This window comes from Urtica dioica, chromosome 2 (assembly GCF_054948205.1).
Source record: "Urtica dioica subsp. dioica isolate 48M chromosome 2, U.dioica_male_clone48M_v1_H2, whole genome shotgun sequence".
In the NCBI taxonomy this organism is placed as follows: Eukaryota; Viridiplantae; Streptophyta; class Magnoliopsida; order Rosales; family Urticaceae; genus Urtica; species Urtica dioica.
Genome location: NC_142757.1, coordinates 51,589,401 through 51,601,615, shown reverse-complemented (window position 1 = coordinate 51,601,615; position 12,215 = coordinate 51,589,401). Strand labels below are relative to the sequence as shown.

General features: G+C 30.6%; 1 protein-coding gene across 1 annotated transcript; it reads right to left on the bottom strand.

Annotated features, from left to right (window-relative positions):
- Positions 1-4,450: 4,450 nt before the first annotated feature.
- On the bottom strand, positions 4,451-8,073 carry LOC149405444 (short-chain dehydrogenase TIC 32 B, chloroplastic-like). The gene is made up of 8 exons (XM_089603611.1): positions 7,567-8,073; positions 7,243-7,474; positions 7,060-7,139; positions 6,810-6,966; positions 6,316-6,397; positions 6,066-6,153; positions 5,733-5,779; positions 4,451-4,961 (listed from the first exon to the last, which is right to left on the bottom strand). The coding sequence occupies exons 1-8, from the start codon at positions 7,685-7,687 to the stop codon at positions 4,767-4,769; spliced, it is 1,002 nt and encodes a 333-aa protein (XP_089459737.1). The 5' UTR covers positions 7,688-8,073; the 3' UTR covers positions 4,451-4,766.
- Between the last annotated feature and the right edge of the window lie 4,142 nt (positions 8,074-12,215).

The window sequence follows — 12,215 nt, the reverse complement described above, 5'->3', positions numbered from 1 at the left end:
GTTTATTGAGGGTTTAGGTGCATTTCTTAGTTTTAGAGTTTTCTTTTTTCTTTCTCTTTTTCCTTTTCCAAAATGAAAACTTTGACCAAGTTACATAAGTAAAATTGTTTCAAAATATTTTAATTTGCAAAATGTATTTATTTAAACGACAAATTTAAAAAAAAATTGTTCAAATTAATGGATGTAAAATTAGAAGATTATTTACCTTTCTTGACTACGGAGATTGCGTTAATGAGGCCCGGGAACCACTTTATAATACAATTACACCAAAATCTTCGGGATCCCTTCGACAAGAGCTTCCTTCAAATCATGCAAAATCGTCGTAATTTTCGCAATAAAAAAATCGGGTAAAAGGAGCACTAGACAAAGAAAAAAAATATTAATAGAGTTACAAAAAATACATCGCCCTCCACATTTTATTCCGTCAATATCAATGGTCGAATTAGCACTCACGGCCGTCACTTCACGGACCGGGGGCAATGTGTTCTTCGGGGAGGCGTAGGCCGGTGTTGCCTCGGTTCGTCAATTTTGCGTGGAAACTTGTCGAGAAAATTGACCGCCCAATTGACAAAGCTCGATCGGAACCGGAATGTTACGAAGGATGTTGTGGCGGTTCCAAGCCTTCTATATCACCATCACAAAAAGCTCAAAAATCGTGTGAAGATAAAAAGCATTTATCATATTTCACCAACCAAGCACCTTCAAAACTTTTAACACTCTCTTTGGACAACGGGGACAAAATTGGTTAATAGGCATGCCTCTACGTGCGAGATTCCCAAATGTGGGGATCCATTCTTGTCCTATCTTCCGAATGAAGGTTCGAATCTTGGTCGAGTAGACCCGGTTACCCATTTGTAAAAAAAATTAATATAAAAATATAAAAAAAAAACACTAAACATCCAACATTATTATTAATCCAAATATAAATAAATATCAAACTCATAATACAATAAAAAAAAAAATTTGAAATTCAAAATTTATAAATATCAAAGTTTATGACTTTTGTTTTGTTTATCTAATTTATCTAATTATAAAACATAATAAATCACTATCAACATTAAATTAGAAGGTTAATCGAGTGGTAATTGATGTTAGAAACAACTTAATGAACTCGAGATCAAATCCTAGTGAAAGCATTAATTTTTTTAGTGATAATGGACTGAGTACCGATTAAACAGGTATGAGTCTATCTATTTTGTTACCCGGACCCACTAATATCTTCCCACAATTTACCCATTATCTCCACAATAACAGGTATTACCCGTTTAAACCGGATAAAATTGTCATCTCTAATTCTAAGCTTCCACATAGCTTCCCACCAAATTTTTTAGTCTCTAGGGGGATGAAGACCTCACCACCGAGAGAGTCACCCACAATAACAGGGTATTCCCAGTCTTTGCTAAAGTGTAGTCATTCGGTGTTTTACTATTAAATTGAACCGTGCATGAACATTTATTTTTCACTTTATTATTTGCACCTATGAAGCATCAAATATGTTACTATTGACATTTTTTTTATCTACTAGATAAGAATGGGGCATGTAAGATAAATTTCAAACATCGTTTCAAAATTTGCGCTTCAATCTTCACATACCAAAAAAAGAAATGAAATTGGAAAAAGTACATGTGAAAGTGTTTTTTTTTTTTTTTTTGGAAACTCATCGCATGAATAATGTTTTTAAAACTTTTTTTTTTATCACGAAAACGAGTGTTTTTCAAATTGAGAACACTAAGTTTGCTTTTTATATTTACAATTTTTTCAAAAAAAATAATTAAAAGATTTCCTCCCACATTTCCCTTATAAATAAACCCTTAATATCCATATTATCTACAACCTCAATTCCATTTTCAACCAAAATCTAGGCATGGTCAAAGGTCTCAAGACCCCTATAAAGTATATCAAGAAAAATCCTAAAGATTTAAAAAGGAAGAACAATAAGAAGGAGCTTGTGTAGGAAGAATTGCCACAACTACTAAAGGTAGTTGTAGACAAAGAATCAACAAGTTGTTACATGTTTCAAACCCTCCATCCATATGTGTTGGTGTGATTACATAAATTAGTTCATAGCCAAGTTCCTCAAAATATCAAGAACTGTCCCAACACGACGAGATCACACACTCTTTAGCTGTCGAGAAATTTGTTTTATGAGGCAAGATAATCTTGGCATGGTCAAGGCAACACAAATCATGCTTCTCATTTTGTCAAAAATGACTCCTGACATACTCACTATATCGATCTCGACTGTTTCATCCAAAGTGCATTTAGTAGTCCGGGCCGCATTATCGATGATAAGAAATGTAGTTAAACATTGAAATGGTCGAGGCATAAATGCTTGATAAAGATTGGCTTGTTCATCAAATATTTGTAACTTTGAATAATTATAATAAGATTTAAAGACACTCATTTCTCTACCAACGTTTATCACTAGGTTGCTTGGAGAAGGTTCAATGAGGACGTTTTCAATCTTTTTTTTTTCATTATCCAACCTTTTCATTTTAGCAGCTTCTTTTAAAAAAAAAATAGATAATTGAAAACCTGTTTACAATCGTATGTAAATACTTATTATTATAATTATTATCTTTTCCCGGAAACGAAAACTTCCAGCTCTACACTGGATATTTCTGTTTCGGAATCACGATACTTCCAATCCTTACAGTTGGAAAATACCGTTTCGGCCAAGACCGGATGTGCTTTTTAAAAATATAAGGCAGTTCCAATTGAACATTCAAATTTACATTAAACAATCTATTATCCCTTTCACTCTCATTTTCGCTCTTACACCCAAAACCTGACATTTCTCGTGGCACACAAACATTGCGCTCTCCTAAAATACAATTAAATTCATATACCATACCATGAACATCTAAGACAGGTTTTACCCTAAGCATTTAGTTTAGGTGGTACTACCTCTTTTTTGCGTGGTCTCTTCTTGCGTTAGAACATGAGTTCAGTCCTTCGAGATAGCGATTTGTCTCCATTATTTAATCTTTACAATATTTTATTGAAACTGAGATTAAATCTTCCACATATAATTGTATGATGAGATAGTAAAAAAAAAACAAAATAGATAATGTATATTTAAAAAAGACAGGTTTTATAATGCTCAACAACTTTTGAGCTTATACGTGAGTTTTTTTGTCTTTTTTTTTTAGTTTTATATTATTTATTTATTTTATTACATGGTTTGAATTGCTATGTGCCGCCAAAATTTAAGTTAATATCGTTTTTTTTTTAATTTACTATTTTTCATTGTTACATCACATATATACATGTACAAGTTATTACATTAGACATTTTTAAGCACATATTATAAGGAATTCTTTAAGTTTTATTATGAAGACATTTTCTAATAGAATGATTTTTTCTTTAACACAATCTTCAACTTTAAATATCAATTTTATGTATTTTGCACGTATTTTCTCCATTTCTCTTGACAAATAATCACCAAATTGCTCAAAATAGATTTACTAATATATATATATATATATATATATATATATATATATATATATATATATAGTTTTCTTATGAAATTCATTCACAAATCAAGTGTTTACCTACATTAATTTGATGAAAAGACTAAGAAATAGGATAAATTGATCCCGACCTCTAACTACATCAATAAATCAATAATAATAATAATAATAATGTACAAAAGCACATATGTTAAAAATTGTCTGGATTCGAGTTGAAAACAAATACTCACGGTAAGAAAAAGCCCTTTTTAAAACACATTTCTAAAATCCCTGAGCAATTCTAAGCGATGGAGACTAAAACAACCGTAGAAGAGATACTTATTATTCAAAAGTTTTAAACTATATTGGGACACAATCAAGTAGAATAATTAATAAAAGTAAATTTCGAGCAAAAAAAAAAAAATTTAATAAAAGTAAATAAGGATATATATCTTTCCTTAAACGCGTGCATTGGGGTTCATTCACGTTAGTAGGACCCATTTATCATCACACACCACCGGAAGATACTCTTCTAAAATCAACCTACCACATGTCCACCTTCTTAATGCCCTCTTATTCTTTCCTTTTTTTTATTATGTATATAATTAAAGAAATCAACCAATTACTATATCGATAAGTGTATATGTACTATTTGTTTTAGCAATATTATATTGCAAAGTACCTAACTACACTTGGATTTCCTTCCAAGCACTTTCTTTTTCCAACTCAAAGTTTATCCTCATTTGATCATTGTATCATTGCACACTAATATATATACCATATTCTATCCCATAATCACAAGATTATATCATCCGACCCTGAAATTATGAATAAAAATACCAAATACAATTAATATTTTTTTTACCGGTTGTTAATTTGAACTTTTCAATTTCATTTTATAGAAATTATATTAAAAATAGATCCAATCTAACATTCATGTGACGTAAACGTTGCTAAAAAATAAACGCTTGCAAATATAAAAGTACAACGATATGTATCAGATTGTTTCCCAAAGATATCAAATAATAAAAAATATAATATTCCCCAACCTTCCATTATATAATTTATATGCTACGTATACCACGTCGTTTATACATCCAAAACTATATATCTATAATCTATGTATCCAAAGCTTTCTATACTCTTGATGAACTAAATGTATATCCCTCAACTAACACACCCTAGCAGTTACAAACAAGATAAAAATAATATGACAACAATATAATATATGGAAGCATGCATTTTATGAACAGAACAGTACTACTATATTTTCGATAATAAACTACACTTGATTGATTGTCCACGTGTCTCTCAAGGTGTGATAAAAGCATTTACTAGTTTGGTGTCTGTGGAGACCATGATTTCAGAGGCAGTCCATAACTCCGATGCCTCGTTCAAACTCGAAGCTTTATTCGAAACCGACGTTTCGTTACAATCAGAAAAGTACTTCCCCGAGACGCCGATCAGTCTTGGATTTGTTGCCACGTAACAAGTCGTTGCTGCCGCCTAAATAAAATTAACACTGATTATCATGAATTGTATTACAAGATAATGACATGACCATTTTTTTGTATTACGATTAATATACATTTATAGATATCTCAAATTAAAAATTCACATTTGCCTTTTTACGGCTGATCACATGAATCCTTGTAGAGATAGCTTAAAAATTTACAAAACTTAATAAATAATAGAGGATTGAAACATTTCGTGCAGAAAATGAAGTAAAATAGTCGCTAGACGAGTTTTTTTTTTTTTTTTAATTTTATTAATTTTATTAAACCGGGCAAATAGACCAAAGCCAAAAGACAATAGTATTAAAAAAAAAAAAAGAGTTCTTGGCTATTGCATGAGTTCTTAGGTATTAAAAGAGTTCATGTATAGTGAATTATCAGTGTTGGTTATGTGTAAGTGTTATTTTAAAGATAAGGTTATAACTTATAAATAGCTAGTTCGCTAGAGTGTAATGTTAATATATTTTCTATAAAATAAACGATTAAAAATGATTTTATGAAATGGATTGATTGATTAAAATTACTACATAAAACATAGATTATTAGTTGGCAATTGGCACACAACAATATTTCGTGGTTCTATATCTACATAGATACTTTCCAACTAGAGAGTGCGTATATAGATGTTGAACAAACTAGCTAATTTGAAGTATTTTTATAGATCAATCAAACAATACATATATAAATCATTGGCAAAAAAAAAAAAAAAAAAAGAAGAAGAAAAAAATAATAGTTGACAAGAGGCCAAATAGAAAATGGTTACCTGAGGAATTGTCTTTAAGAGCTTGGAAGCCAAGAAGAACACCAAATCTATTCAAAATCAATGATTAAGCAAAAAGAAAAGAAAATTATATTAAGAAACTAATCCACCAAAATAAAGTTTGATAGTACATATATAATAAGAATATTAGAAAAAAAAAATCGTATATATAAAGAGAGAAAATCTATACGTGATCAAGGCTAAAGGACAAATAAAATTAAAAGAACTAATCCACTAAAAAAATTATTGAACTATGATTACTTACACTTAAACATATATATGTATATATATATATATATATAAAGAAAGAAAGCAATATATAAATTTAATTATAACCTGTAATTAGGCCTTCTCTTTCTCTGGTGAGTCTGGTCTTAACAATTCCTGGATGGACACAGTTCACAGTCACGTTCGCACCCATTTGCTGTAGATCAATTAAGATAAAAATTAATATCCAAATAAATGAATATATATTATATTACGAAAGAAAACAAATTTCGCTTTTTTATTTTATATGTAGTTAGTACTTATATATTCGTTATATTATTTAGTTCTTATATTTTGTCTTTAACGATGATGAACGTACATGGAGTCTCCGAGCCAGTTCCTTCGTGTGCAATACATTGGCGAGCTTCGAAAGTGCGTACGCACGTGTCGGGTCATATTGGCTGATATATAAATAAATATATAAATTAGTCAAATTAACGAATAAAAATATAAATGATTTTGAGGTTTGCTAAGTAGGTATTATTATTGTACACATAAAGTTTATATTTTTTTAAAATAGTTTAGATAATCAATCTCTAATTTTAGTTGAGGTAGAAACGGAGCTATAATTTAAACAGTTACTTCCTATTATAAATTTAAAACGTTATCCATCCACTATTTTGCTAAAAAAAATAGTAATGAACTATTTCAAATAATTCTTGTTTTTATAAGTTTATAAAACATTATATGTTCATTATTTCGCCACATAAATTTAAAAAATTAAAAAAATTAAAAAAACTAAAAATGTTCTCAATATTGCTGAAATAAAAAAAAAATAACTGAAATCCTTGTTAATTTAAATATCTACCTCACCTTTTAGCTCGGCTTATCTCGCCGAGATATTTCAGCAAATCGCCGGCGAACCAGCCGTGTACCGTTGACGAAACGTTGACCACTCGGCCTTGAATTCCCGACACTTTCGCTGTTTCGATCATCTTCTTTAACAGCAACTTCGTCAACAAGAAATGACCTGAAAATAAAAGAAATAAAAACAAACAAATAAATAAATAATTTAAATTAACTCGTAATAAACAACCAGTTGATTTAATCAGAAGAAACAAACCTAGATAATTAGTCGCGAATGTCATTTCCACTCCGTCCTCCGAAATCCCGTGCTGATGAGCGAATTTTCCCGCGTTATTACTAACACAAACAACAATAATTAAATAAAATATAAAAAATATATATAAAAAAAAATCGTGAGCCAAACAGAAATGAGAGAGAGAGAGAAAGAGTCTGTTATTACATGAGGAGATTGAGAGGTAAACGGAGAGATTCGAAATCGGCGACGAATCGGCGAACTGAGGCGAGAGAGCTGAGATCGAGAGCCATGACGACGATCTCCGACCTCGGAAACTCAGCCACCACTCGAGCCTTGGCTTCCTCAGCCGCTTTCAAGTTCCGAGCCGGCAACACCAGCCTCGCTCCGCGCCGAGCCAGGACTCGAGCCGTTTCCGCGCCGATCCCCGACGTAGCCCCTAAAAATTAAAATTAAACAATAAATAATAAATTAATATAGCACGATCACTATACTTTCAAACGACCAGGATGAATATTTTCTCAGACTCACCGGTGATGATCGCGGTGATAGATCGGAGATCGGAGTTCTCCGTGACGTCATCGGCTGTGGATTTCGAGCCGAAGCCGCTCGTGCCGGCTGAGCCGATCAAGTACTTCGCCGATTCGAACATTTTCTACTCTTATTTTCAATTTATATATTAAAAATACGCTACAGACAGTTCTTCTTCTTCTTCTTCTTCTCGACCTCTCTATTTATTTAATCTAGAGAGAGAGAGAGAGGTGATTTGACAAGGTTGACTATGGAACAATAGCATAACTATATTATACAGTACAGACTCCAAAAAAAAATACGTATTTTTGGGAACTGAGGATCAGAAAAAAAAGAAAAAGAAAAAAAAAAGAAGAGAAAGTGTGACGATCCGTCAGATTTTGCAGTGCTCTACGTCGCTTAGCATTTACCGCACCGCAGAGTAGAGGCACACAACCCTAGCCACCACACTATAGAGAGAGAGAGAGAGAGAGAGAGAGAGAGAGAGAATTGATGAGATACGACAGAGGTAAAACTGCGTATCGTACGGTGTTGCATTGATGAAGAGAGGAAAAAGGAAAAGGATATTGGTATAGATTATATAGTGGTATGTACTTTGTATTGATGAGAGATAGAGAGGATTGTATATTTGTCAGTGATTGAAACAGAAACACTTTTTTATTTTTATTTTTTTTTTCTTACGTGATTGAGTTGAGTACAAACTATAACTACTTGAAAGAAAAAAAAATAGTAATTAGATTATAGAAAAATATTTAAGTAGATGATGAATCTTGACGGGGATTGTATTCCTGATCATTTGTTAATTATGGTGTATAATTAGTTGGGACACGGATCGTAAAAGACGCTGCTTTTGATTATTTATACATATCATAATTTCACTCAAATGTACCTAGTTATATTAATATGAATATATACTTGTTACACGAAATTAGTCCAAACGGCTTATTTGACCACATATAATTTTCATAACCTAATAAAAAGGTTGCCTTTCCTTGTCTCATATTCGGGAAATATAATAAAAACCCTTTTTCTGATTCTACAAATTAATGGCATTGAATATTGGAAGAGGACAGAGGTAGTTATGAATTCAAAGGCAAAATGATAGCAATTAAATATGCTTCAGTGACAATAATGCCAGTAATATGAATAAATGATGGGCTCGAGAGTTGCACAGACGTTTTATTAGATTGTTTGGTGTGACTGTGAGCTGTAGATTAGCAATTGTGCAAGAAATAAATTGTTAAGTCAGGTTATTAAAAAGTTTTTATTTTTTATTTTTTATATCGGTCTCCAACGATCCGGCATCATTTCGAATATTGAAGAACTAGTTTCAAATTTTACATTTAATATTTTATTTGTAGAGGGTACTTAAAGTTAAAAGTTTGAGCTGAACACTAAGGGGTCGTTTGGTTTAGTTTTCTAAACTCGTTTTCTGTTTTTAAATTCTGTTTTCTGATTCTAATTTTTAAATTTAAAAAACAAATTTAGAATTACGTTTCAGAATATTTTAAATGTTGTTTGGTTATGTTTTCCATTCAATTGTATAGAGATAAAATAGAAAACAACTTTTCATTGTTTTCTGTTTTCTAAACAAATTTCAAAGAAAACAGAAACATGATTCTAAATCTGTTTTCTGAATTTATAACCAAACAGTTTTTCTAAAACTGTTTTCTAGAATTTAGAATAAAAAAACAGAAAACAGGAAATAGAAAACATAAGGGGCTGTTTGGTTTAGTTTTCTAAACTCGTTTTCTGTTTTTAAATTCTGTTTTTTTATTCTAATTTTTAAATTTAAAAAACAGATTTAGAATTACGTTTCAGAATATTTTAAATGTTGTTTGGTTATGTTTTCCATTCAATTGTATAGAGATAAAATAGAAAACAATTTTTCATTGTTTTCTGTTTTCTAAACAAATTTCAAAGAAAACAGAAACATGATTCTAAATCTGTTTTCTGAATTTATAACCAAACAGTTTTTCTAAAACTGTTTTCTAGAATTTAGAATCAGAAAACAGAAAACAGAAAACAGGAATAGAAAACATAACCAAACGGGGCCTTTGTATTTTGAGGTGAGCATGTGTGATTTAAATAAAATAAAAAAAGGACGAACATTTTAATTTTTAGCTATTTAGTTTTCAGCTATTTTCCTAGTTAAAATTTTTAAAATAAAAAAAGTCATGTTAAAAAGGTCTAAAACCGGAGTAAATCGGATCGGATCGGTCTAAAATACTTTAGGTCGCTTTGGTTTATATTATAATTTGATCTAATGGGGTCTCATCTATTTCAAATCGTATTAAATGGTCCGATTTGATTTGAAGACCAGCCCGACACGTCTATAGTTTGATTTGCTTGTGAATTTATTTTGGGAGATATATATATATATATATATATATATATATATATATATATATATATATATATACACACGGCCATTTTAGATCCCTTATCTTAAAATTCTAGTCTATTGGAGCGATACAGCAACCGATACACGTAAGAAAGTTATTAACCAAATTATAAATCATGTGTATCTGTGTGTTTAGTACATATAAGTAGATGTAAGTGATGTATTTACTTGAGTGTGATACGATCATTTTCAAAGGCAATTTTTTTTTTATAAAGTTAAATTCAAGTTAATAAAATAAAATGAAACATTTATTTTTATAAGGTTTGTGCTACAAAGTCGTATATAGAGTTGCATACATTACTTTTAAGTAATTTGTAATAAGCACCCTCATGTCTTGAGATAGTTCTAAATTTTGATAGTAAAGTTGGTTATTTATATCATTTTGTGGCCACGTTTCTTTTATTTGAATAGTTTTGATCCTGTTGATTTCTCTTTCTTATTATTTTGAAGCTCATGTTGTATCATTAACTTATTAACTTATCGTTCCTCTCCAATCTTCACTTCTCAAGCTTTCGTATACTCGGACCTTTAAGACTTCTTATCATTCCGAGCAATTTTCGATATTGTATAACATATGTCGATTTTGGTATCTCAACTAGCAATTAAACTTATCACGCTTTAAGTCGTTGAATTATACTTGTTTAAAGTTTAAACTAGGTCTAAATAAAAAATAAACAATTTACAAGCGTTGTAAAATTTGGGAAATAGCTAAGAGTGTTTAATTAGTCAAAGGGAATCGCACGTGTGGGTTTATAAATTTTGGTCAGACTGGTCAATTCCACGCCCTCGAATATGGCATTTCATCGAAATGCTAAACCTACAAAAGCTTGAATTGAATCTCTTATTCCATTCAATATTATAAACAAGAAATAAGAAATTAAATAAAAGATCATATTAGTTCTAATTTCACACAACGCAGTCAAACTGTATTCAAAGTTTCCACTTATTTCTTACCACCCAAAGTCAATACTATCGCAGAATGCACCGGAAATGCATTCTCCCATATACTTTGCGATTATACAAAATATTATTTGAATTTTTATAACTTTTCTCATTATATATTAATATAATCTATAAAGCAGTTGCGTGGTATTGATACAGTCTCATAATTGAGCGGGAGAATATAATTTTCCCAGGCACGTTTGGTATAGACTATAGAAGAGTGTGATGATACATATAAATATATATTTCCCTTTTTTCTTTCTTTATTTATATTGAAAAAAGAAAAGAAAAGTAGGGCCATATATTATTAGCTTAAAGGTAGATAATAAAGAAGGAAAATATGTCACGAATTTTCAGCTTTTTGGAGCACTTGTAATTGTTAAAAGAATCCCCGTGCCCCATTGGGGGACCCTTGTGACATCAAAATTCTTCTTCGCCACGTCATCATTTAGTTTTTATTTTATTTTAATTTGTTTTAAGGAAACCATTTAGTTTTGCTATTGTGTTTTTTATATATCTTTCATGAATAATTTTGCTTTTAATATTTATTTAGCTGATGAAACCATGGGATGCATATCATGCATGTAAAATTAGTCATTAAAACTAGGGAAGAAGAAAAAGTCAAAGCTTTGCAAAGAATAGTTTGTAGACAGTAAATTCCTTTCATGAACAATTTTGCTTTCAATATTTATTTAGCTTATAAAACTATGGGATACATGTAAGATTAGTCATTGAAACTAGGGAAGAAGAAAAAGTCAAAGCTCTGCAAAGAATAGTTTATAGACAATAAAAATATACTGATAACATGCATACCCTTTTATGGTCATGGATAAAGAATAAATTTGTGCTTTTTGAAGAAAATCTATCCAAACGCATCATTCTAATTTATATATATGAAAAAGGTTTAATATAGCATATTAAGAGAACTAATTGAACCTCCAAATTGGTAAGAATATAAATACTATCACTATTATCATGATTGAACAACACACCTTAAAGGACACTTCTTAAAAAAAAAAACTATTGTACAAGCTTCCTCGCCGCAACAAGACTTCTTCTCGCCGCGGCGAAGAGACTTGTACGATTTTATTTTGAGTCATCCAAGTTATGAATAGATAGCATTGGTGATAAGTTTTTTGACTGACGTTAAATCAATTAGCCCATGGTGCGGGTGAAAAACAACATACGACGTGTTTTGTTATAAGTTGTACAGTTTATTGAGTGCCGTGCAATTTCGCCGCGGCTAGAAAACTCTTTATACGACATTCTCGAGAAACGGTCGTACAAAATCATTCTTTGTACG

Bases quoted from the DNA above. Each gene is read 5' to 3' on its own strand.
- LOC149405444 (XM_089603611.1), bottom strand. From the start codon at position 7,687: ATGTTCGAATCGGCGAAGTACTTGATCGGCTCAGCCGGCACGAGCGGC. The intron at 6,398-6,809 runs GTGAGGTAGATA...TTTATATATCAG, and splicing joins GAGATAAGCCGAGCTAAAAG to CCAATATGACCCGACACGTG. The intron at 6,154-6,315 runs GTACGTTCATCA...ATTGATCTACAG, and splicing joins AACTGGCTCGGAGACTCCAT to CAAATGGGTGCGAACGTGAC.